Source organism: Odocoileus virginianus, chromosome 6, assembly GCF_023699985.2.
Source record: "Odocoileus virginianus isolate 20LAN1187 ecotype Illinois chromosome 6, Ovbor_1.2, whole genome shotgun sequence".
Lineage (NCBI taxonomy): Eukaryota > Metazoa > Chordata > Mammalia > Artiodactyla > Cervidae > Odocoileus > Odocoileus virginianus.
The window spans coordinates 88,529,433-88,550,403 of NC_069679.1; the positions used below are offsets into that span (position 1 = coordinate 88,529,433).

The following is a 20,971-nucleotide window of genomic DNA, read 5'->3' on the forward strand; positions in this document are numbered from 1 at the left end:
TAGAACATCTCGATTCACACCTACTATGATTCAAGAAGTCAAGGAGCTACATGTGGTTAGTGGCTCCTGTACTGAACAGGAGTAATGAGCACGGTTTATAAAAGGATGTCTGTTCCTCTTTAAATCGGTCTATGCTCCTAGAGAGATGTCTAGAATGATTATCACTGGAGTAAATGGTAGGAATCTCTGAATGATAACATTTGGGATAATATTTAAGCTCTCATCTTTACAGTTTGAATTCTTTCTATTGAGCAGAATCATTTTCTATTACTTTTAGAAAAAATTAATTCTATAAAATATAGAAACATATATGTCACGATATTAATAGTAGTTATTTCTGAGAGGTAAAACTATCAGTATACATTGAATTTCTTTACTGCATACTTTAAGTTTCTAAGAAATAAAAAAGTAAAATGGGATTCAGAGTCCTAGATTTAAATCTGTGTGTCACCCTGTGACTTTGGCCCTGGGATTTAATCTAAGCAGTGGGGGGATGGTAATTCCAAGAAAGGCTCTGACACGTAAGTCGAGGACCCTCTCTGCAACGCCCCACCCTGCTCTGGTCACCAGGCTCACCCCCCGCTGCTGCCCTCTGGCCGGGCCTCTGGAAACAGCACCCAGAGCGGAATCGCGGGGCCGGAGAGACCGCGGCCTGGCTCCCTGCGCCTCTTTCTAGGTGTGGGGCCGGTGCACGTTGGCTCACTTCTCGAAGCATCTGCTTCCCCCACGGATGAAACGGGGCCACAGTGCGACCCCAGCAGGGCTGCAGGACGGAGCCGATGGGCGGCGGAGGGGCGGCGGCGGCCTGCAGGACCCCCGCGCTCAGCTGGGCCTCGAAGGAGGAGCGGCCCGGGCTGGCGGACAAGAGGGGAGGACAGGCCAGGCGAGGGGACAGCCTCCCAAGAAAGACGCGCAGGCCAGCTGACTTTGCCTTGAGCAAAGTGCCCAGGGAACAGGGTGGTGAGTGAGGAGACCAGCTGGGCTTAGAACTCAGCCTCCCGGTCCCCAGTCCCCAACCCCACCACCACGGGTGACGTCCAAACCCTTCAGCCTGAAACACGGCCCGGCAAGTTCTCCCCACAACCAGCTGGGTTCGGTCCTCTGGCCGTCAGGGGCTCTGGGTGCTGAGAATGCGCTGGCGGCGCCTCGTCCCTGCTGACCTTGCCTCGTCCCTGCTGACCTCCTCTAAGGCCCCGGCCAAGCCTCCCCGGCTGCCCGGTCTCTCCTGGACCACTGGGAGAGACTTGCAGGAAGAACCCGCAGCAAGTGGTGAAGTCACTCAGTAAGGGCAGAGGCATGTGGACCGCCCGCTCGGAGTCGGCCTGTCCCTGCCTTTGGCAGCATCTGCCAGGCACCCCCGAGTACTCGGCCTCCCCTCCTTCCTGTAGGATCAGAGTGCCCGGGGCTCGCTGGTGCACACAGCTTCCCGGGCTGCAGGGAGCTGCCGCGTGGGCAGTGACAGCTGCCAGGACACTCGAGCATCACGGCCAGCCCGAGAGGGGATGAGCTTGTGTCCAGGCCGCGGCGCCCCCACCGGCTGCACTGAAGGGAGACGGGCACCTGGCCCAGAGCGGCCGGCAGAGCCGCTTCTGAGGGTGGTGTCGGCAAGGCACAGGGAGCCTCGGTCCCCGACGCTCACGGGCGGCCACCGAGGCCTGGACGCTGCCCATGACAGCGGGACACGAGAGAGAGACGTTAACTTTCGCCTTGTTCTGCTTCCGTCTCTGTCACTCGGACCTTTGTTACAGCGGCCAGACTTAGATCCCAGCTAGATCTCCCAAACACAGAACAGGCTTTACGTTGAGAACCATCTGAGAAAACTTGGCCACGTCCACCCCAAGCTGACTGCTTTCTAAACAGAGCTCCAGAACCCAGCCGAGGGCTCCGGTGGAACCCTTGACTCTTCACCTCTCCTGTCTCACGGGTCTTGGCTTCCCTGTGCTTGTGCCTGCTTAGTTTCTCAGTCACATCCGACTCTGCAACTCTCTGGACTCTAGCCCACCAGGCTATCATCTGTCCATGGGATTTTTCAGGCAAGAATACTGGAGTGGGTTGCCCTCTCCTCCCCTAGGGGATCTTCCCAACCCAGGGATGGAATCCCGTTGCAGGCAGATTCTTTACCCACTGAACCATTGGAGAAGTCCCTTTTACTTCCAAGGCTTGCAGAAATGTTTCTGTAAACAAAGAGCTGCACAGCTGAAGAGGGGGTAAAACTAGTCCCCAGTGCTGGCTGGGGTCTGCGTCCTTCGCGTTCACTGATCTCCTGACCCTAGGGCAAGTCAGCAGAGCCTTGATGCAAGATGTGAAGAGAGCCCCACGCTCCAGAACAGCGAGGAGGGGCCCTGGCAGGGGCTTAGCTGAGGGGAGAGGCTGGGGGTTCAGCAACCAGGGCTGGGAGGTCTCTCCTTGCAGGTGTGGGACTCTCTTCCAAGCTCAGTGATTGTTGGAAGAATTTCAGTTTCTTGTATTGGAGCATTAAAAACTTCATCACCCAGAAGCCACCTGCCAATCCCTGGCAAGTGGTCTCTTTCCTTTGAATTCCAAGACAGCGTCCCTTATCTCAGGCTTCCCAGGTGGCACTAGTGGTAAAGAACCCACCTGCCAATGCAGGAGACAAAAGAGACGAGGGTTCAATCCCTGGGTCAGGAAGATCCCCTGGAGGAGGTCCTGGTAACCCACTCCAGTATTCTTGCCTGGAGAATCCCATGGACAGAGGAGTCTGGCGGGCTACAGTCCATGGGGTCACAAAGAGTCAGACACGAATGAAGTAACTGAACATGCATGCATGTCCCTTTTCTCACGGAGGTCTTGATCCTTCAAGACCATTGAAGGAGTGGGTTCCAACAAAGATGTGTGCAGCCCTGGTTGGGTGGAGGAGGAGACAAAGCCTTCACCAAGCGTATTACGGGCATTTATTTGCAAGGAGGAAAATGTGTGGAAAGGCATTCTGGGCAGAAGGAACAGAATATGCAAAAGCGAAACACAGATGAGCTGCTTGGGGAAGCTCCAAGAGCTGAACCATGAAGGGAGGGGAGAGGGAGGCGGGTGGAGGGGAGAGGTGGACGGGTGGAGGGGAGACACTCTCCTGCCAGGTAGGCGAGGATCAGTGCCTCAGTTCTAGAAGGAGCTGCACATTCTGGGGAAAGAGGAAAACCCAATTTGAAAGGTAGCATGGTGGCTACAAAATCATTTTGAAATTTTAAAAATTTTCAGGTTATAATTAATCTCCTGAGAATATTTAAGTTTTCTTGGCTTCCCTTCAAAAAAGGTGAGTTCCCTGCCACTCACTCTCCCCATGAGGAAGGCAGAAATCTTACAAGTATCAACCAGCTCGTGCTGGAGAAATTATGTAGAAATTACAAGGCCAGAGGCTGCAAGGCTCAGTCCTAGTGATGGAGGAGGCTCCCGCCTGCTGGCCAAAGACCCACGGCTTCCCGATCAGAATCCACTATCGACAAAGGAAACAGACAGCCCTGACCCAGTGGTCATGGCCCAACGGTGCGTCCTGCTACATGCCAGGGAGATGATGCACCAGGGAGAAAGATACCTCGGGGCTCACAAGAAAATTAATTCCCACTGGATTGAAGAACTAAATATAGAATATAGGAGGATCAAAATGTTAAAAACAGACTTTCCCTTCCAGACAAGATGGACAAAATTTACCCTTCATCTGAAAAAACCACAAAATCAAGATAGTTTACATTAAAAAAAGAAAAGAAAGAAAGTTTTCCAGACAGTGGACAGCAGGCAACAGAGGAAAGTGATCCCCGAGGACCGGACAGCAGAAGGTGCTCCCCACCGCGGCCTGGAGAGCCTCCCAGCAGCGACTCAGAATCCTGATCCGGAAAGACTTCCGTCTCCTCCCCACCTGCCACTCACAGCGCCAGCGCCGGGCGGGGCAGTGGGACCGCAGAGTGGGCTGGGGCGTGCTCCGGGGGCCTGATCCCAGGGCCTGCTCCCCAGGGCGTGCTCCGGGCGGGGAGCCCGGGAGCGCACCGTGAGAAACAGCCTGGCCTCGGGCGCCCCGGGCCTGAAGCCCTGCTCCTCTCTTGCCCGCTGAGCGGCACTGGGCCGGTTACTAGCCTCCCTGAGCCTTAGTTTCCTCACCTTTGGCGACTGTGAGGACTAGAGATACTGTGTGTGATGCATACAGTACCGAGCAGGTGCTGACTACGTGTCTTGTTACTAGCTCTATTTTTCTCCCATTTATTTAGGACCTACTGTTTCCCAGAATGGTCACGTTGGATCCACCGGGGCCTCAGCTCTCCGAGACACAGTCCCTGCGCTCCGGAGGCCCACGTCCAGCCGGCGTCGCTGGCACTGAGCAGCGTCCGTCACCGGCCCAGCCGCCCCGCGCGCGCGCCAAACGCCGGGCGGTGCGCTGGCGCCCGCGTCGCCCCGGGTCCTGCAGACGCCGCCGGACGCGCAGCCCGCCGCCGCCTCCGGCTCCCGCGGGGAGCCGGCCGAGAGGAGCCCCGGAGCCCGTCTGTCCTGGAGCCGGGGTGCGAAGCCGGCCGGGCCTGCCGGGTCTCCCGGCACAAACCGAGGGGACGTCTGCTTTGGGCACAGGGGCCCGGCTTCCTCCGCACCCTGGCCGAGCGGGGACAGGAGGTTCCAGGTCCTCTCCTGCCCCCCCAGGAGTCTTGGAAGACCAAAGGGAGGGGGCTCGGGGGCCCGGAGTCCGGGTCACCTTTCCCGAGGGCGGCTTGAGGGGTCTGAGGAGGCGGTGACATAAACAAGCCTGAAGCCAAACAGAGGCCACTCCCCAGGGCCCTCACAGGAAAAAGCCTGGGGACTTGGCCCTGGGGGCTTCTGGTTCCCAACAGCCCGCAGCCTGGGCGGCCTCAGCCCCCAAACCGGGGAGCCGGGCAGCCCTGCCCCTCCCTCGCCGCGTTCCCCTGCAGGGTGAACAGCTGCACCCAGAGATTTGATCCGACAGGGAAGAAGACATCAGCTTTCCACTCTGCTCCAGGGAGCACTTTATATCAATGCAAAAAATCTCAACCGTCCGTTTCTGTGTCAATAGAAAGGCATTAGATCTATTCAAACTACTCCTGCTGTGACTCAGATCCAAGAGGAAAAACAAACCCCTATTGAAGGAGGAGCTGGTTTGGCCCCTTTGTTGCTCGGCAGAGACTGCCTCACTCCCCACCTCTCAGCCTGGCTCCCCACCTCTCGGCCGGGCTCCCCACCTCTCGGCCTGGCTCCCCACCTCTCGGCCTGGCTCCCCACCTCTCACCCTGGCTCCCCACCTCTCGGCCTGGCTCCCCACCTCTCACCCTGGCTCCCCACCTCTCGGCCTCGCTCCCCACCTCTCGGCCTGGCTCCCCACCTCTCGGCCTCGCTCCCCACCTCTCGGCCTGGCTCCCCACCTCTCGGCCCGGCTCCCCACCTCTCAGCCTCCATGTGACCTCGCGAACTCCAGCCCCTCTCGGTGGCTCCTGTAAACTACAGGGACCTTAGTGCTCGCAGCATCTGTGACCCTCCTGCCTCCCAGTCTGTTAACAGGAAAACAGAGGCCATCAGACGGTGCTGGGAGGAGTAGAAACTGATGTGAGTGTCTACAGAGAGCAATTCAGCAGCATCTACAACAGCTGGAAAACAACGTGCGTTCCTGCACCCCCCGGCCCAGAAACTCCAGCTCTGAAAACTCTGCACCCCCCAGCCCAGAAACTCCAGCTCTGTAAACTCTCTGCACCCCCCGGCCCAGAAACTCCAGCTCTGGAAACTCTGCACCCCCCAGCCCAGAAACTCTAGCTCTGGAAACCCTCCCTTGGATGCACGCACTTGAGCACAAAGAGGCCCATATTAAATGCTTACTACAGGCGGCCTTAATGGCAAAGGACGGAAGTGACAGGGGTCCAGTTAAATGAATGGCGCTGGCCCCAGGCAGTGGGACAGCCGTCCAGTAAACAAAGGGAACAGATGCAAATACCGCTCTGCCATAGCAGGATTGCACAAACAGCCCCAGGTCCTTCCTCATGCCTGAGTCTACAGGCTTCCAGGCCTTTCCTGAGGACCCGGGGCACAGCCACGCGACTCGCTCCAACTGACATGACAGGAGCCAGTGCGATGCACAGAAGCTCGCAAGGGGCTTACTCGCTTCCACCTCCATCTTGCTGCAACACAATCACCGGCAGAATGTGCTGGTCTGGACCCAGGAGGCTGCAAGGCCACAGGCAACAGCATCCCTGCGCTGGCCCCCAGCCGCTGAGGCAGGAGCAAGCTTTGGCAAGCCCAGGGTCATGAAAAATAACGAAAGGGGCTGTTTTAAGACACTAAGTGTTCCACTGGTTTGTCACACGGTAACAGATAACAGCTCAAAGACAGACACAAAAACAGACACACACATGTGTCACCACTGTGTGTGAGCGCCGGGGACGGACAGCAGACGCTCCGATAAACGTGCAGGTACACGGGGCGCTTCTGACGGGGACCCCCAGGGCCCCTGGGCGCGGCCATGTCGGGGGCAGCGAGTGAGAGGACGGGGAGACACGCAGGGAAGCAGCCGCTTGCACTGTGTCCCCTCTGAACTATTCGACTTTAAGGACCACTCACATCTGTCATCCACGTCGGTCATTTCAAACAAAAACTCACAGCCGTGTTACACGGAGCTCTGAATCGAGAGCAGCTGGTCCGGTCACCCACAGAGGGGCTCCAGCGGAGAAGCACCGCGGATGCCTTGAGTCCGCAGCTGTGAGAGGCGGTCTCCCCCTCTCCCGGGCCGCCAGCCCCTCACACACTCACTCCAGCATCCTTCCAGGGCCCTGACTCCCCAGGGGGCGCCTGACGGCTGGGCCTACCTCCCTCTCCGCCAGAGCCCCAGGCAGTGTCTGAGCACCTTTTGGGGTCCCCTGGGAGAAGCCCCCCAGCTCCTGGAGCTGAAGGCGTTTCTCACAGGACCCCGGGTGTGCGCTGAGCTCACACCAGCCGGGGTATAGGGCAGGCCACGAGACGGGAGACTCCTCCGCCCTGGAGAGCTGCCGTGTCTGCACAGAGGAGATGAGACAAACCAGAGAAAACCTGGCTGGTGGTGAGAGGCGGGCAGAGAGACGGCCACCCGAAACCAGGGCAGAGCAGGAGCCCCGGAGAAGCGGACGCCTGGCGTGAATGACGGGAAGCCCACCATGCAGACAGCTGAGGGGACCACATGCTCTCGGAGCCCGCAAGGGCCCTGGGTGAGGACACAGCCGGTGTGTTCTAGAAAGAGCAAGAAGCCCGTGTGCTGCAGCAGGGGGCATGGATCAGGTGGTGAGAGGCAGAGACGGACGTCCTCGGAGGCTGGTGAGGGCCTGGCCTTCACTCTGGTGTCGCTGGAAGGCTTTGGGGTGTGGGGCGGGGGCAGGGGGTGGTCAACAGGTGGGTAAAGTGATCTGATGCAGGTTTGGAAAGACCCTCTGTCTGCTGTGCGGAGGGTGAGCGTGGGGTTGGAGCACAGTGGAGGGAATGGCAGAACGGCTTAGACGGCTAACTGTGGCCGTCGGGTGAGAGGGTTCACGCCCCCGGACAAGGGACAAGCAATGAGAAACAGCACGAAAAGGGAGAACTACTCGCGCGAGGTGTGATTTGGAGGTAAAGTAAGCCAGACTAACTAACGGAAAGGACTGGACATGCAGCAGAGAGGACAGGAGCGCCCACCACAACGGAGCCAGCGCGCCCTAACTTCTGGAGCCTGTGGAATCTCAGCGTGCGTGGCAGAGGGGACTTTGCAGGTGTGATTAAGTTAAGGACCCTGAGATAGGATTATCCTGGATCACCGGGGGGCGTCCTTGGGAGAGGGAGGCAGGCGGGTCAGAGCCAGAGACGTGCTGACCAGTGCAGAGACGGAGGGGCTGCAGGACACTGCACCACTGGTTTCAGGGCAGAGGCGGGGCCCCGAGCCAGAAGCCTGGCAGGCTGCAGAGGCTGGGGGCGGCAGGACACGGCTCCGCCCGGGGCTCCCAGAAGGGACGCGGCCCCGGCGGCACTGCCTTCTGGCCCGAGGGAACCCATCCCCTGCTTCTGACTTCCAGAACCCTGAAAGAACAGATGTGTACGGACTGATGTCGGGACATATGTGACAACTCGTTACAGGAGCAACAGGAAACTAACGCGTGAGAGTTGAGGGAAGGAAAGGAAAAGATTCAAGATCATTTCTAGATTTTAGATGGCACGGTAAAGCGGACCGTGGTGCCACTTTGCATTTACTGAGTAAGGAAGAACATTCCCATGAGCTCTGTGTTAACCAGGCCAAAGGACGTTTGATATCCAAGTAGAGGAAGTCAAGTCCGCGGATGAAGGAAGGGGGCTGAGGCTGAGCAGGAAGGCCCAGGAAAGAGACCAAGATAGAAGTCACTGGGAAGAGGCGTGGTTGGGTGGGTCAGTGCAGCCGGAATCAGGAAGACGAGAGCATCAACATCACCATATTCAGCCACATGGAGGCAACACTGGAAGGTGACCTTGACATGAGACGGCTCGGGGAGCCAGGGCGGGCAGAGCAGATGGGGAAGGGCCGTGATCAGACAGCGATGAGTGGGCGGCTCTGACCAGGAGTCCGGGGGCAGATGCATCCCACAGGGCACGGTCCAGAGGAGCAGACGGAGAGAAGATGGGCCCGGGGGGGCAGAGAGAGGCCTGCAGAGGCTGGTCTGGGGGGGCATGGGCGGGAGGGGCTCGGGGAAGGGGCAAGGGAGCTGCCCGGCCTTGGAAGGAACAGGGTCCGCGACGCCAGGAAGGAGGGAAGTGGGTCAACTAGGAGGAGGAAACCAGCGGGTCCCCCACTCGTTCCTGTCTCCTCAACAAGAATGAGGCCAGGCCTGGAGTGAGGGACAGAGCAGTCTGGCGGGTGCAGGCCACAGGGTCGCCGCGAGTCAGACGTGACTCAGCAACTGAACAGCAGGAGCGAGGAGCGGGAGCGTGGCCTTCCGAGGCCGCTCAGGGTCCAAGCAGAGGAGAGTGCACCTGGGGGATATGTGGGGAGGGGAGGCGGAGCTGCTGCTGTGGGAGGGCAGTGCCTCTGAGGCCACCAGCCACCAAGCCACGTGGTCAGCAAGGCCAGGGCGTTTCTTGGCCAGGCCCACGGGAAGGTGGGGCTGGGCCGAACCAGCGGGGTGGGGAAGAGAAGGGCACACGCCTCAACTAGCAAACACGGATCGGATGCCCTGACCTGTTTCAAATCCAAGTCGGATCATGTCATGTGGCCCATGATCGCCCAGTCATGTCCCACTCTTTGCGACCCCATGGACTGCAGCACGCCAGGCCTCCCTGTCCTTCACCATCTCCCAGAGTTTGCCCAAGTTCACGTTCATTGCATCGGTGATGCCGTCCAGCCATCTCATCCTCTGATGCCCTCTTCTCCTTCTGCCCTCGATCTTTCCAAGCATCAGAGACTTTTCCAATGAGTCATCTGTTCGCATCAGATGACCAAAATACTGGAGCTTCAGCTTCAGCATCAGTCCTTCCAGTGAACATTCAGGGTTAATCTCCCTTAAGATTGACTGGTTTGACAAGGAGCTGCTGTCCAAGGGGCTCTCAGGAGTCTTCTCCAGCACCACAGTTCGAAGGCATGAATTCTTTGGTGCTCTGCCTTCTTTATGGTCCAGCTCTCACAATCATATGTGACCACGGGGAAGACCATAGCCTTGACTATGCAGACCTTTGTTCACAGAATAATGTCTCTGCTTCTCAACACACTGTCTAGGTTTGTCATCACTTTCCTGCCAAGAAGCAATCGTCTTCTAATTTCAGGGCTGCAGTCACCGTCTGCGCTGATGTTGGAGCCCAAGAAGCAATCTGTCACCGCTTTCACCTTTCCCCCTTCTATTTGCCTGCAGTGATGGGGCCGGATGCTGTGATCTGTTTTTTTAATATTTAGTCAGATCATCATCCCTCGCCTCAAGCCCTGCACCGGCTCCCCCCTCACCCAAAGCAAAGACTAAGATTTTTGTGTTGATAACTCATCAACCGCAGACACTGAGATCCTGGTAATTCATCACCTGCGCCCTGACCTCCACCCCTGGGTGCCTGGTGAGTCAGGCCGCGAGGCTCTCGGAGACCAGACCTCCCACCGCCCCAGGCCCCCGCTCCTGCGCCTCTGCTTAAACCGTGGCCGGCTCAGGGCCCGGCCTCGCAGAACTCCTCCTGACGTCCAAGACAGCACGAAGCAAAGACGAGGCTCGGGGGAGGTTGGCGGAAATGGCGTCCACGTGCAGGCTTCTTGCCAAAGCCTCCTGTGTGCACAACACGAGGCCGGAGCGCAGGCTGGGCATAGAGACCACCCTCCACGGCCCTGCGAGAATCAGGCTGGGCATAGAGACCACCCTCCACGGCGCTGGCAGAACAGACAAGCGTGCTAGACACACGCACACCCTCCCCTAGAGAAACACCATCTAAGGAGAGACAAGGCAGCGGAAAGCCACGAGCCGGGACCTGGCCTGGCCTGGCCCCAGAGCTCAGCCGGGCAGGAAGTGAGTCCAGCGAGGAAGCGGGTGTTATCAGAGTGGCCCAGGAGGCTTGGACGTGCTCGCAGGAAGCCAGCCCCACATGACGCGTTGGCCGTGCACCCTCAAGGAGTCCACAAGCTCCTCCTGCAGATCCAAGGCCCCATCCAGTCCCCGCCTGCAAGAAGCAGCGTGCACAGGGAGGGGGCACCTGTCCAGGGTGTGCAAAGACCACCGGGGACTCCCAGGAAGGTGTCAGAAGCGAGGCCTGAGGGGCCTGGGGGAGCGGTCCCCGGGTGAGATTCCTGGAAGAAGGTGATGGGGCACAGCCGGCATGGGCCAGGCCATCTGCAAAGGGCCGGGGAGGCCTGCTTCTCCAGAGCCCAGGGCTCCACAGGGAGCCGACCCCCGGGCCCGCGCCTGGCAGCCAGGAAAGGGGTATGGTATTCCCCACGGGTCCTGCCCTTGGTACCCCTTCCCCCCAGCAGCGCCGTCTCGCCAGCTGGAGAGAGCGCTCTGACCTCACCGATGAGGGATGGCAGCCCCTCGAGGGGGCCCAGCCCACAGCCGGGCTCTGAGCCAGCCCGGCTGTGATGAGGAGGGGGGGTCAGGGGGCAGGCAGGAACCCGGAGATGCTCCCTGGGATGGGCCTCCCAGCACGCATCTGCCCTGCAGCTTCCCCAGAGACGGGGAGGAGCCCCCCCCACCCCCGCCCCGCCCCGTTCCCTGTGGCCTTCCGTTGGCTCCAGGAGAGCCCAGCGCGGTCGGTCCGGGAGGCTGAGAGGCAGCCGTGTGCGGGGACGCTCCCTGCCCGGGCCTGGCCCCACCTCCCAGCCTCTGTGTATTGGACTCCGTGATCACTGTGTTCTGGGCCCTCAGGACAGGGGCTGGGACCCAGGCGCTGCTCAGTAGGTGCTTGATGAGTAAATACATCCAAGTTAAGTCCTCCAGAGCAGAGGCCAAGTTGTTCACTTAGTAATTAGTTGAGGGAGGGGAGCTGGTGGAGAACGGATACATGTACATGCGTGGCTGAGTCCCTTCCCTGTCGACTTGAAACTAGCAAGACATTGTTAACGAACTGATCATACCTGCGCACTCAGTAGCTCAGTCGTGTCTTTGCGACCCCGTGGACTGGAGCCTGCCAGGCTCCTCTGTCCATGGGATTCTCCAGACCAGAATACTGGAGTGGGTAGCCTTTCCCTCCTCCAGAGGCTCTTCCCAACCCAGAGAACCCAGGGACTGAACCAAGGTCTCCCGCATTGCAGGCAAATTCTTTACCATCTGAGCCGCCAGGGAAGTCCTGGTGGCTATATCCCAATACAAAATAAAAAGTTAAAAACAAAGAACAATTAGTGGAGTACCTGGTGTGGGTCAGCCATGTGACTGGTGCTTGGGACACAGCAATGAACCAAAGATCCAAAGCCATGCCCCCGGGGGCGGCCAGGCTTGGCTGGAAGAGGAGGCCTGAGGCGCCCCCAGAGCTGGGCTGAGGCACTCACCAGTCTGAGGCCCAGCAAGTCCACGTGGCTGTCAGCTTCACGCCTCAGCCACAATTCAGGGCAACAAAAACCCTCCCCAGCCCACTGAGCACCTTGCTATCAGCTGTTACTGTTATCCTGCCCGCTCCCCCCACACCCTGAAAAGGCCTGAGTATCTGGAACTTTCCACTCAAACCCAAACCCAAACCTCGTGATTCAGTCAGGCAGCTCGAGAGGATGCTGACGCGAGAAACTTCACTGTCTTATCTGCTCCTGAAAGAGACTGTCGAGATAAAGAGTGAGGCTGAGAGAAGCTCAGTGACTCACCCGAGGCCAGAGGAGCAGTGTCAGCCCAGGATTGAACCCGGGTCTAAGAAGGTAAAACCAATCAGTGCTTTCTCCTGCTCAAGGCTCCTCTCCTCTTTGCTAAAATACCTGCATCCGCCTCACATGAGGACCCACCGGCCCACTGCCCAGGACTGAGGGCTCCCGAACACAGGAACCCCGCTGCTAAAGCCAGGAGCGTCTCGCCCAACAGGCTCACTCTGCCAGCCTCAGCCACCGCTCAGCCTCGGGACCCCAGCTGCTCCCAGGAGCCCCCGTGACGCCATCCGGTTCCGCCCAGCCCAGGTGACACCCAGCCCCACCCCAGATGATCCTGTGGGCTCAGGAAGCCCAGGGCCACAGTCCCCCGGGTGCTGCTTAACAACCTTGCTCCCCGAACCCCACCCTGCCAAGACCGCCCAGAGCAGGAGCTGGGGCCCAGCCTGGGCCGCAGAGCTGCGAATCAGCCCGTGGCTTGGCCGCCCGGAGGCGGAGGGCCGCCCCGAGCTGGGAGTGCCCTGAGCCAGTGACCCGCTTGTCTGGCCTCTTCTGGGGCAGCCCGCCCGGGGGGAGGCGCTCCGTAAATGCTGAGAATGCCGGCTGAGGGCAGGGCCTCCCAGGCCTGATGAAGCAGATCACCGGAGGCTCCATGTTAAAGGCAGGCTTCCAGTCCGCATCTCAGACCGAGAGAATCCCCACCCCACAGGAGGGTCTGGGACCCATGGTGTCCCGGCTCCCTTAACTAAGGGCTCCCCCGAGTGTGTCCACAGACCAGCAGAATGGGCATCGCCCACAGGCGTGTAAAGAGGGAAGCCTGGTCCCCCCGCTGGACGGGCTGCGTCAGAGTCACCAGGCGTGTCTAGGGGCCTTGCAGTCTTCATTCTGACACACCAGCCTGGTGATCCTCTGATCTGAAAAGTTCAGGAAAACACTAGTGTCGAATAATGGAACGAGAGTCAAAGGCGGGAGAGAATCCTTTCTGTGAACCTCACGCCCTGGCCCACTTGTGCCCTGGATGGGAATCACAACCCCAGCTGCGCTCCCCTCAAGGCTGTTGTGACGATATGCCGGGACCCGTGTAAAAGTTCACGCTCGGAACCCAGCACACAGCAGAAGTTCACGACATGCCTGCTCACGCCCCCTCCTTATCAGCGCAGGTTCCACACTCGTGGAGTCAGGAAGATTAAGGCTTCAGGAGCTCGTCACGTGCACAAGGCCACTCGGAGGACAAAGGCCTGGGACTCCGACTGCAGGCAAGGCAGGCCCGGGAAAGGGCCACACAGTGTCTTGTTCCACCTGGTTCTGGCCTCTCCACGAATGGACGGGGCAGGCCTGGCAGGGGTTAGGGCGACGGCCACGCCGTCAGGGTTCCTGGGGAGCGGCACGCGCTCACCCACCTGCCAGACTCAGCCCATCCTCGTCTTGGTGGCTGCGGGGGGTGGTTTGGAGAGAGACCCCTTCCCGTCTGCGGCACCACAGATGGAAGGCATGCGCGGTTCCGTCACTCAGCCACATCCGACTCCGCGGCCCCGTGGTCTGCAGCCCACCAGGCTCCCCTGTCCGTGGCATTTCCCAGGAAAGATACTGCAGTGGGTTGCATTTCCTCCTCCACGTGAAATAAGTCAGACAGGAAGACAAATAAGGGAATGACACCGGCCTCCGCGGACACCCCACCCTTGCCTCCGCGGGCCTCCCGCCGCGGGCCTCCCTCCTGGGCAGGGTGCTCCCTGCGCAAGACGGCCGCGGCTTTCGAGCAGCAGCGTCCAGGACGGGACGCGGGAAAGTTCTTCTTCCCGCTGGAGCACGTGTGTCACCCTGGAGCATGAAGACATCCCTCCCAGAGGCCGATCCACGGCCAAGGCCTCTGATACCTCACGGGCTGGAGCTTGCTTGTCAAAGAACAGTGACAAGCAAGCGACCGGACCGACCCCCCAGGGCCAAGGCCCAGCTCTGGTAAACACCAAGAAGGGCTGAAGGAAATCAGGGCTCAATCAGGAAGGAGGAAACGGCGGAGGTGGCAAACACTGGACGGCTAGCCGGGGCCCTCTGGCCGGCCCGCTCCCGGGTGCCAGTCCCCACAGGACAGCTGTCCCAGAGACAGGGTCACCACTTGTTCCTTGGACCTTTTGGAAGCGCTCAGCCTTCGTCCTGAAGGACCAGTTCCGATTAAGCAGGAGCCTCGCCGTGTGAAAGCCTGTTCAACTGAGCACCCGCGGTGCGGGCCGCGGGCCGCGGGCCACGGCCGTCCTGGCGGCCGCGCCCTGCCCTCTGGAGGGGCCGGCGGGAGGGGAGGCGCCTGGGGAGGGCCGGCGCCCGGAGCCGCGCTGTGCCCCGCGGGCCCGCCCCGGCTGCCCCCGCGGAGCACCGCCAGGCGCTCTGGGCTCGTTTGTCTCGTTTGGTCCTCGTTTGTTCCCTCCAGCCACCCTGCCAGTCCAGCACCGTCATTACAGGTTACAATCCCTTGTCTATAATTTCCAAACTCCAGACCTCTTACAAACCCAAAGCTGATTTTCACTGTTAACTTATTGGGCAGTTAAACTGAACCAACATGAGGCTCTTCAGAGTGACTTTATCCCTTTGGCAATGACTGTTGACACGTTTTGAAGCAGAAATCCTGATTGTTTCCCATGAAATACTGTCCCTGACCCCACTAGGACTGTCATGTAAGGTCTAGTATGTATAACACATTCTGAAAATTTCTGCAGCCTGAAACGCACCTGGCCCCAAGGGCTTCAGAGGGAAACCTTAGATGTGTGTCTCCACTGTCTACATGGGCTTTCCCGAGCTGGAGTTGCACTCTGACCCGGGTCCAGACCTCTGAGCCTGTCACTCCTGCAACGCCCGGCTGGTGGCTTGAAGGAGGACTCCTCTCTCCCTGGGTCTGTTCGTCCATCTACAACGTGGGGAGGTCGGACCAGATCAGTGGGTTTCAAGTGTGTTTTGGTTTTTTGTTTGTTTTGTTTTTTAAGCACCTTAGCCCTTCCTTCAAAGGCAACTTTAAGTGTAACTGCTCCAGTGAGTGTGGCCTGCCCACCGGCCCAAGGGTGCCTCCGCAACAGCACAATATGAATACTGGGCCTGCAGGTCTCACTCTGTGCTTGTCTTCTCAGAGGCAAACGGCCCTTTCTGGGAGGGAAGGGCGGCTGGGGCAAAACGCAGAGAGGACCACGGAGCGGAACGCCAGGACCTCCAGGGAGAGAGGAACAGCTCAGCTCGGGGAGGGCGGGGTCCAGGAGCCAAGTCAGCCGAGGGAGGGGGCGCCACGGCCGGGCGGGCAGGACGGGCGACCGACGCGGGGAACCCGCCCTCCTGACCGCCCCAGCCCGAGGCCCCCCGCCCTGATGTCGGGGGCAGGGGTCAAGGGGAGAGCTCAGCAGTCCCGGCCCCCGGGGTGGAGCCACAAGGCCTCCTGGCCCGACAACAGCAACCACGAGCCCGGGCCGGCTGAGAGCCACTAGCGCGCTACCATCGAACAGCTGTGTCTTCTGGGTCCCAGAATCAGGACAGGTGGGCCTCCACAGAGGTGTGTGCTTCAGAGGACGGCAGGACAGATGCGTGCCAGCTGGGGAGGGCCAGGAGAGGACTCCGCAGTCCCCTGCCCCTGGGTCTGGGGTTGACTTCGGGGAGTTGGGTGCACCCCGGGAACCTCCTTAAGGCCAGGCTACCTCCTCTCCCCGCTGCAGACTCTCAGCTACACCTCCACCTGGTTTCCGAAGAAGTCCCTTGGGCCGGCAGGGAGCCCCCGTTCCGGTCCACAAATGCCTCCCCCTCTCCGGGAACACTCCAGGGGCCTGAGCGAGGCAGCCTGCCTCAGGAATAGGAAGCCGCAGGGCCGCCCGGGGCCCCAGGGAACCACAGGAACACCAGCTGTCGGCCCAGGCAAGACCCTCACTGCCACATGACGGTCTGCACTTGGTGACCAGACTTGCCCCCTCTGCCCAGGTACTGTTTATTCCAGCAGTTCCTTACCCGTCCATCGCTAAGGGGTAATTAAAGGGTCTCAAGATCACACCTAAGCAGAAGGGCGGTGGAGCAGGCACCCTCATTACAGCCCAGCTGTGCCCAGTGACCGAGGTGTCTGAGCGGCTGAGTGTCCTGGGGGCCCACGCCGTCTGTCGGGGGTGGGGTGGGGGTGCTCCAGAGTGACTGCCGTGTTGGCCGCCACGCAGGGGTCCGCCTCCGAACGGCTCAGGCGTGTGTCTCGGGGTCTCCGCACTTCTTCCCCAGCGGGGGAGACCCAGGACTGGCCGGCCTTGCCCAGGGTCAGGGCAGGGCAAACCCCGGTTCCGCATGTACCTCAACCCACTGCATCCTCACAGCCACCGGAGGGAGCGGGCATTATTAACCCAGTCTCACTGAGGAGGAAAGGAAGGCTCAGAGAGGTTAGGGAAGCGGCTCGCAGTCACCCAGCCGCAGGCAGAGTCCAAATGAAGCGGGGGGCCTCATCGGCCCTGGCTCACAGGAGGCCGGGGGGGCCCTCTGGCAGGAGCAGGCAGCCGCAGCCGTGTGGGCCGGGAAGGGCCGATGCGCATCCCTCGAGTCCACCCGGCCCAGCCCTACCCCAGCTCCGGGCCCCCACGCTGTGCCCACCCACCCATCCCCCAGGCCCCGCTGGCCCTGGGGTCTGCATGCCAGCACGCTCCCAGACTGCCCCCACGCTGGCGCCTGAACCGCACTGCCAGCAGCCGGAGCCCGGCTCGCGGGGCCTCTCCCCCTTAGGTGGCGTGTGAACCGTCCCCGCGCTCTTGCAGGAACCCCGCGGCCCGGCACCAAGCTGGTTCCCTGCGATGGAGTGATCAGGACGGTGGTGTGGTGTGAGGCAGAAGGGGACTTCAGGGCTCTGTTTCCAGCCTGGCCCTAGCCCTTTGCTTCCATATCCACCTCTCCGCAAAACTGTCGAAACCAGTTTATCTCAAAGGAGATGCCGAAGCAGCTCTGAGAGCGGCCGCCGTGGCCGCCCTTCCGGGCGGGCAGCCCTACCCCACGCATACGTGAGGAGCGGACTGACCTGTGGCCAGGGCAGCACTGTGGACCCCGACACTTCTGCTCAGAACCTCCTGTGGTTCCCACATTGCTCGGAGAAAGCCCAGAGCGTGAGCCGCGACCTCTGAGGCCCCGCCATCTGGCCCCACCACCCTCGGCCCTTGAAGTCCGCTCCCTGGACAGCACTCCGCCGGCCGAGCGCTTATCTCAGGCCGCCTCCCTGGGCCCTTCCCCAGCCGCCCCACTGAAGCCAGTGGCCCGGGCCCCCACCCCATCGCAAAGCACATGTTCCCTTTCCCTCTCTATTCTTCTGATACCAGTTAATGCTGTCTGACAGCCCGCACATTTCACTTAGTGATTTATTTATCATATATGGCACCCCTTCCCCCTTAGAATGTGGGCGTCACACAAGGGCAGGGCTGTTTGCCATTTTTGCCTGATTTGGTCACTGGTGTGTCCCCAGTGCCTCAAACAACAAGCACCTGGCAAGCACTTGGTGTGGAATGAATGAATCAGTGAATGAATGAAGGGCCTGCCTACTAAGGCTCCTGGGAGCCTTTAGGCACCTTCAAATCTCATAGTAACGCCTACAGTAAGTCCTTTAATCCAAGATGAAAAGATGAATGCTCAGAGTGGTTAGTAATTTGGCCAAGGTCACAGAGTTGGGAAGTGGCAGGCCCGGGACTCAGGCACTGGTCCGGCGGGTTCTGACGACGGTGCCCGTTTCTGCCTGTGGTTGCCGTCAAGGTAACTGTCTTGGTACGACAGACATGACACTAACTCACTGTCCTTATTCCAAATAACAAATGTTTTAGTTTAGGGATTTTGCCAAATCTGTCCCAAATGTGAGGTCTAGTGTACCCAGGCGGGCCTGGTGCCCCCGAAGACAGGAGGAGGTCCCCCTGCAGCCCAGGGTAAGAGCCTCCGTCGGACCCTTCTCTGAACCCCGAAGGAGCGCCACAACAGCTCTGTTTGGTTTCATCCTTTATCTTTGCTTTATTTTTTTAACCTTCCTGAGCAATGTCTTTGACCTTTTCTCATCTGTGAGACCTTCTGCCATCAACGACTGCTGTTTACCGTGCGGTTTCTGGAGGCAGAAATCTCTCTCTCTTGAGTTTCCCCAGACCAAACGTGCACAGACCCAAGGCCCACCGTGCCCACAGCCGGCTCCCCAGCGCCGACCCCAAGCCGCTAGTGACTGTGCCTAGTCACGGGGACCAGGCCTCGGGAAAGGAGCCATGAAGGAAACAGAGTCCCAAGCCCCCAAAAGCCCACCCACCCTCTCACTCCAAAGACCACCCTGGCCGGAGTCACCCACGGGCCCCGCCCACCCTGCTCACATGACGTTTTCCTCAAATCACCTCTCGCCGTCTAAAGCTACCTGCTTTACTGTATTGGCTTACCATCTGTCTCCCCAGGGAGGCCGTGCCTGAGGGTAGGAGCTGTTCGCCATTGTCCACGCTTGGCACAGGTGGGCATGCAAATATTGGTTGAATGAGTAAATAGAGGAGGAAACAGGTGGATGCTGAAGGAAAAAATCAGAGGCCTCCAAAACGAACCTGTTTAATCCTAAGCTCAACCTGCCCTGACGGTATTATGTGTCCACCCAGCTGGGAAGTGACAAAGGAGACCCAGGACTGTTTAAATCCAAAGACACAAGAAAATGTTGCAGGTGCAGGGAAGAGACCCTGATGCTGGGAAGATGAAGGCAAAGGGAGAAGAGGGCGAGATGGTTAAAGGTCAAAGGTCAGAGGCTGAGATGGTTAGATAGCATCACTGACTCAGTGGACATGAATTTGAGCAAACTCCAGGAGACGGTGACGGACAGGGAAGCCTGGCGTGCCGCAGTCCATGGGGGGTGACCCTTACAGGGACGGCAAGGTCAGGCTGCCACCGGGGCCCCGAACACCTTTTCTTCAAATGCTGATTTAATTGAGAAGAGTCAACGTTTCCCACCACGCTGAGCCCAGGTAGCTCAGTGCTTCCACCATGCCCCTGGCATGATCATGGCACCAGCAGCTGCCCAGGAAACATCTGCCCAAAGCTGGTACCATAGCTGAGAGTGCGCAAAACCCCGTTCTTATTTTGAGGCACCGATACCATAAAAGGCCCACATATAAACCATCCTTGAGGAGGGCGCATGACATCACTCTCCACTTGCGGGCAGTTTGAGGTGAGACGGCTGAAAACAGGGGATGCCCTTTCTGAGAGCAGTGTCACTCATTCATTTGTCCGGCTAGCATGTGCTTGCCCAGCCTCAGGAAGCCAGAGACGAAACGGGACAAAACCTCTGCCCCCTTGCCAGTCCATTGGTGCCTGCGGTCTTGACGGGCACGAAAAGAGAAGCGAATGTTAAGGATACTTGCTTCCAAAACAAATAAGGCCACGTGGAGCTGTGCCTTGGGAAGTGGGATTCTGGGTGCAATTTTCATTCCATTGGGTACAAGAACCAGTTGAGTCAACAGGGGTCCTAGACTAACTCCGGGCCCCAGGCTGCTTCTCCTTCGGGGCTCCGTCCCACCCCCTCTTCCTCTGGGCCCCGAGCCCCTCACATACCCACCCCCGTTCCCCAATATTCCTGGGCCACATTCCCACCTCTGCACAACACTCTCCCTCTTGACGCCTCTGGCTCTCTTTCCCCATGTTCACGAACCTGACCTCTCTAGACCCTCAGCTTCTACACCCTGGGGACCCCAGGACACGTCTCAACCTGCCTTCCGCCACCCCGCACACCCCAACTCTGCGCTTCCACCTGGAGCCCCTTCGGTGCCATATGTTTACAAAGCGTGAGTCCCAGGGGTCTCCGTTCAGCACCCCTCACTCGCAGGACTCCCCTAAAGCCGTCGTGACTTTGGGCACACCACCCGCGCAGTCTGGACCCCCATACATCCGCAGCCAAGTCCTGGGGACGCGCCCCTGCCTGTCACACCCGACTTCTCTGAAGCCCGGGCCGGCCCCCGACCCCGGGGACCCGGTGAGACCCGCACCCCGACTCGGCCGGGAGCCCGCCCTGCGCCGGGGCCCCGGCGCCCCCACAAGCCTTCCGCCGCGGATCCCCGCCGATCGCGCGCCCCCACCCCGGCCCTGGAGGCCCCGGCCCCGCGCGCGCCCCCGGGCGCCGCGCCCCGCGATCGGCGGGGGACCGGCCGGCGCCGGACGGAGGCCGCGGCGCCTACCGTGGGCGATGAGCTTGGCCGATAGCTGCCTCGCCAGCTCGGGGATCCGCTCCCACTGGCTCTCGGAGCGGCAGCGTTCGATCTCCGTCTCCAGCCGCGAGCCCGCCTTCCTGGTCGCCATCGCGGCCTGGCCGCCGGCGGTCGCCGCCTCCCTCCCCGCCCGGCTCCGCTCGGCTCGGCTCCGGCGCGGCGGGCGCGCCGCTCGGGGGGCGGAGGCGGCGGCCGGCGCGAGGAGCGCCCCTGCCGGCCAGGGCCGGAGCCGCCGCCGGGCCGGGCTGCGGGAGGCCGGGCCGGGGGGCTGCGGCCCGGCTCGGGGCGACCGCGGGCGCGGGGCCGGGCGGGGCCGGGCGGGGACCGAGACCCGGGAGGGCGGCGCAGGGCCTGCGGAGGCAGTGACGAGGGCGGCTCTCCTGCAGACCCTCGGGCACGGTGACCCTGGCGAAGGTCACGGAGCGGTCCGGACTGGGGCGCGGGCGCGAAGGGGAGCCTGCCCGAGCGTGCCCTGGCTCTCAGGTCTGGGGGGCCGTCTTTCCGGGCCTGGCTGGGCTCCTGCCCCGAGCAGGCCCCTTCTGCCCCCAGCGGCCTCCCGGCA

The 20,971-nt window shown here is 60.4% G+C and overlaps 1 protein-coding gene across 4 annotated transcripts in view; it reads right to left on the minus strand.

Moving 5' to 3' along the window:
* Positions 1-20,616, minus strand: part of TTC7B (tetratricopeptide repeat domain 7B) — a 267,917-nt gene extending 247,301 nt beyond the window's left edge. For 2 of the 4 annotated variants that reach the window (XM_070469788.1, XM_070469789.1), the window contains exon 1: positions 20,380-20,616. In XM_070469788.1, coding sequence (XP_070325889.1) covers positions 20,380-20,500 — 121 coding nt within the window. In that variant the 5' untranslated portion in view covers positions 20,501-20,616. The remainder of the gene's footprint in view (positions 1-20,379) is intronic. The other 2 variants (XM_070469791.1, XM_070469790.1) reach the window with 1 other exon arrangement.
* Positions 20,617-20,971: the final 355 nt, after the last annotated feature.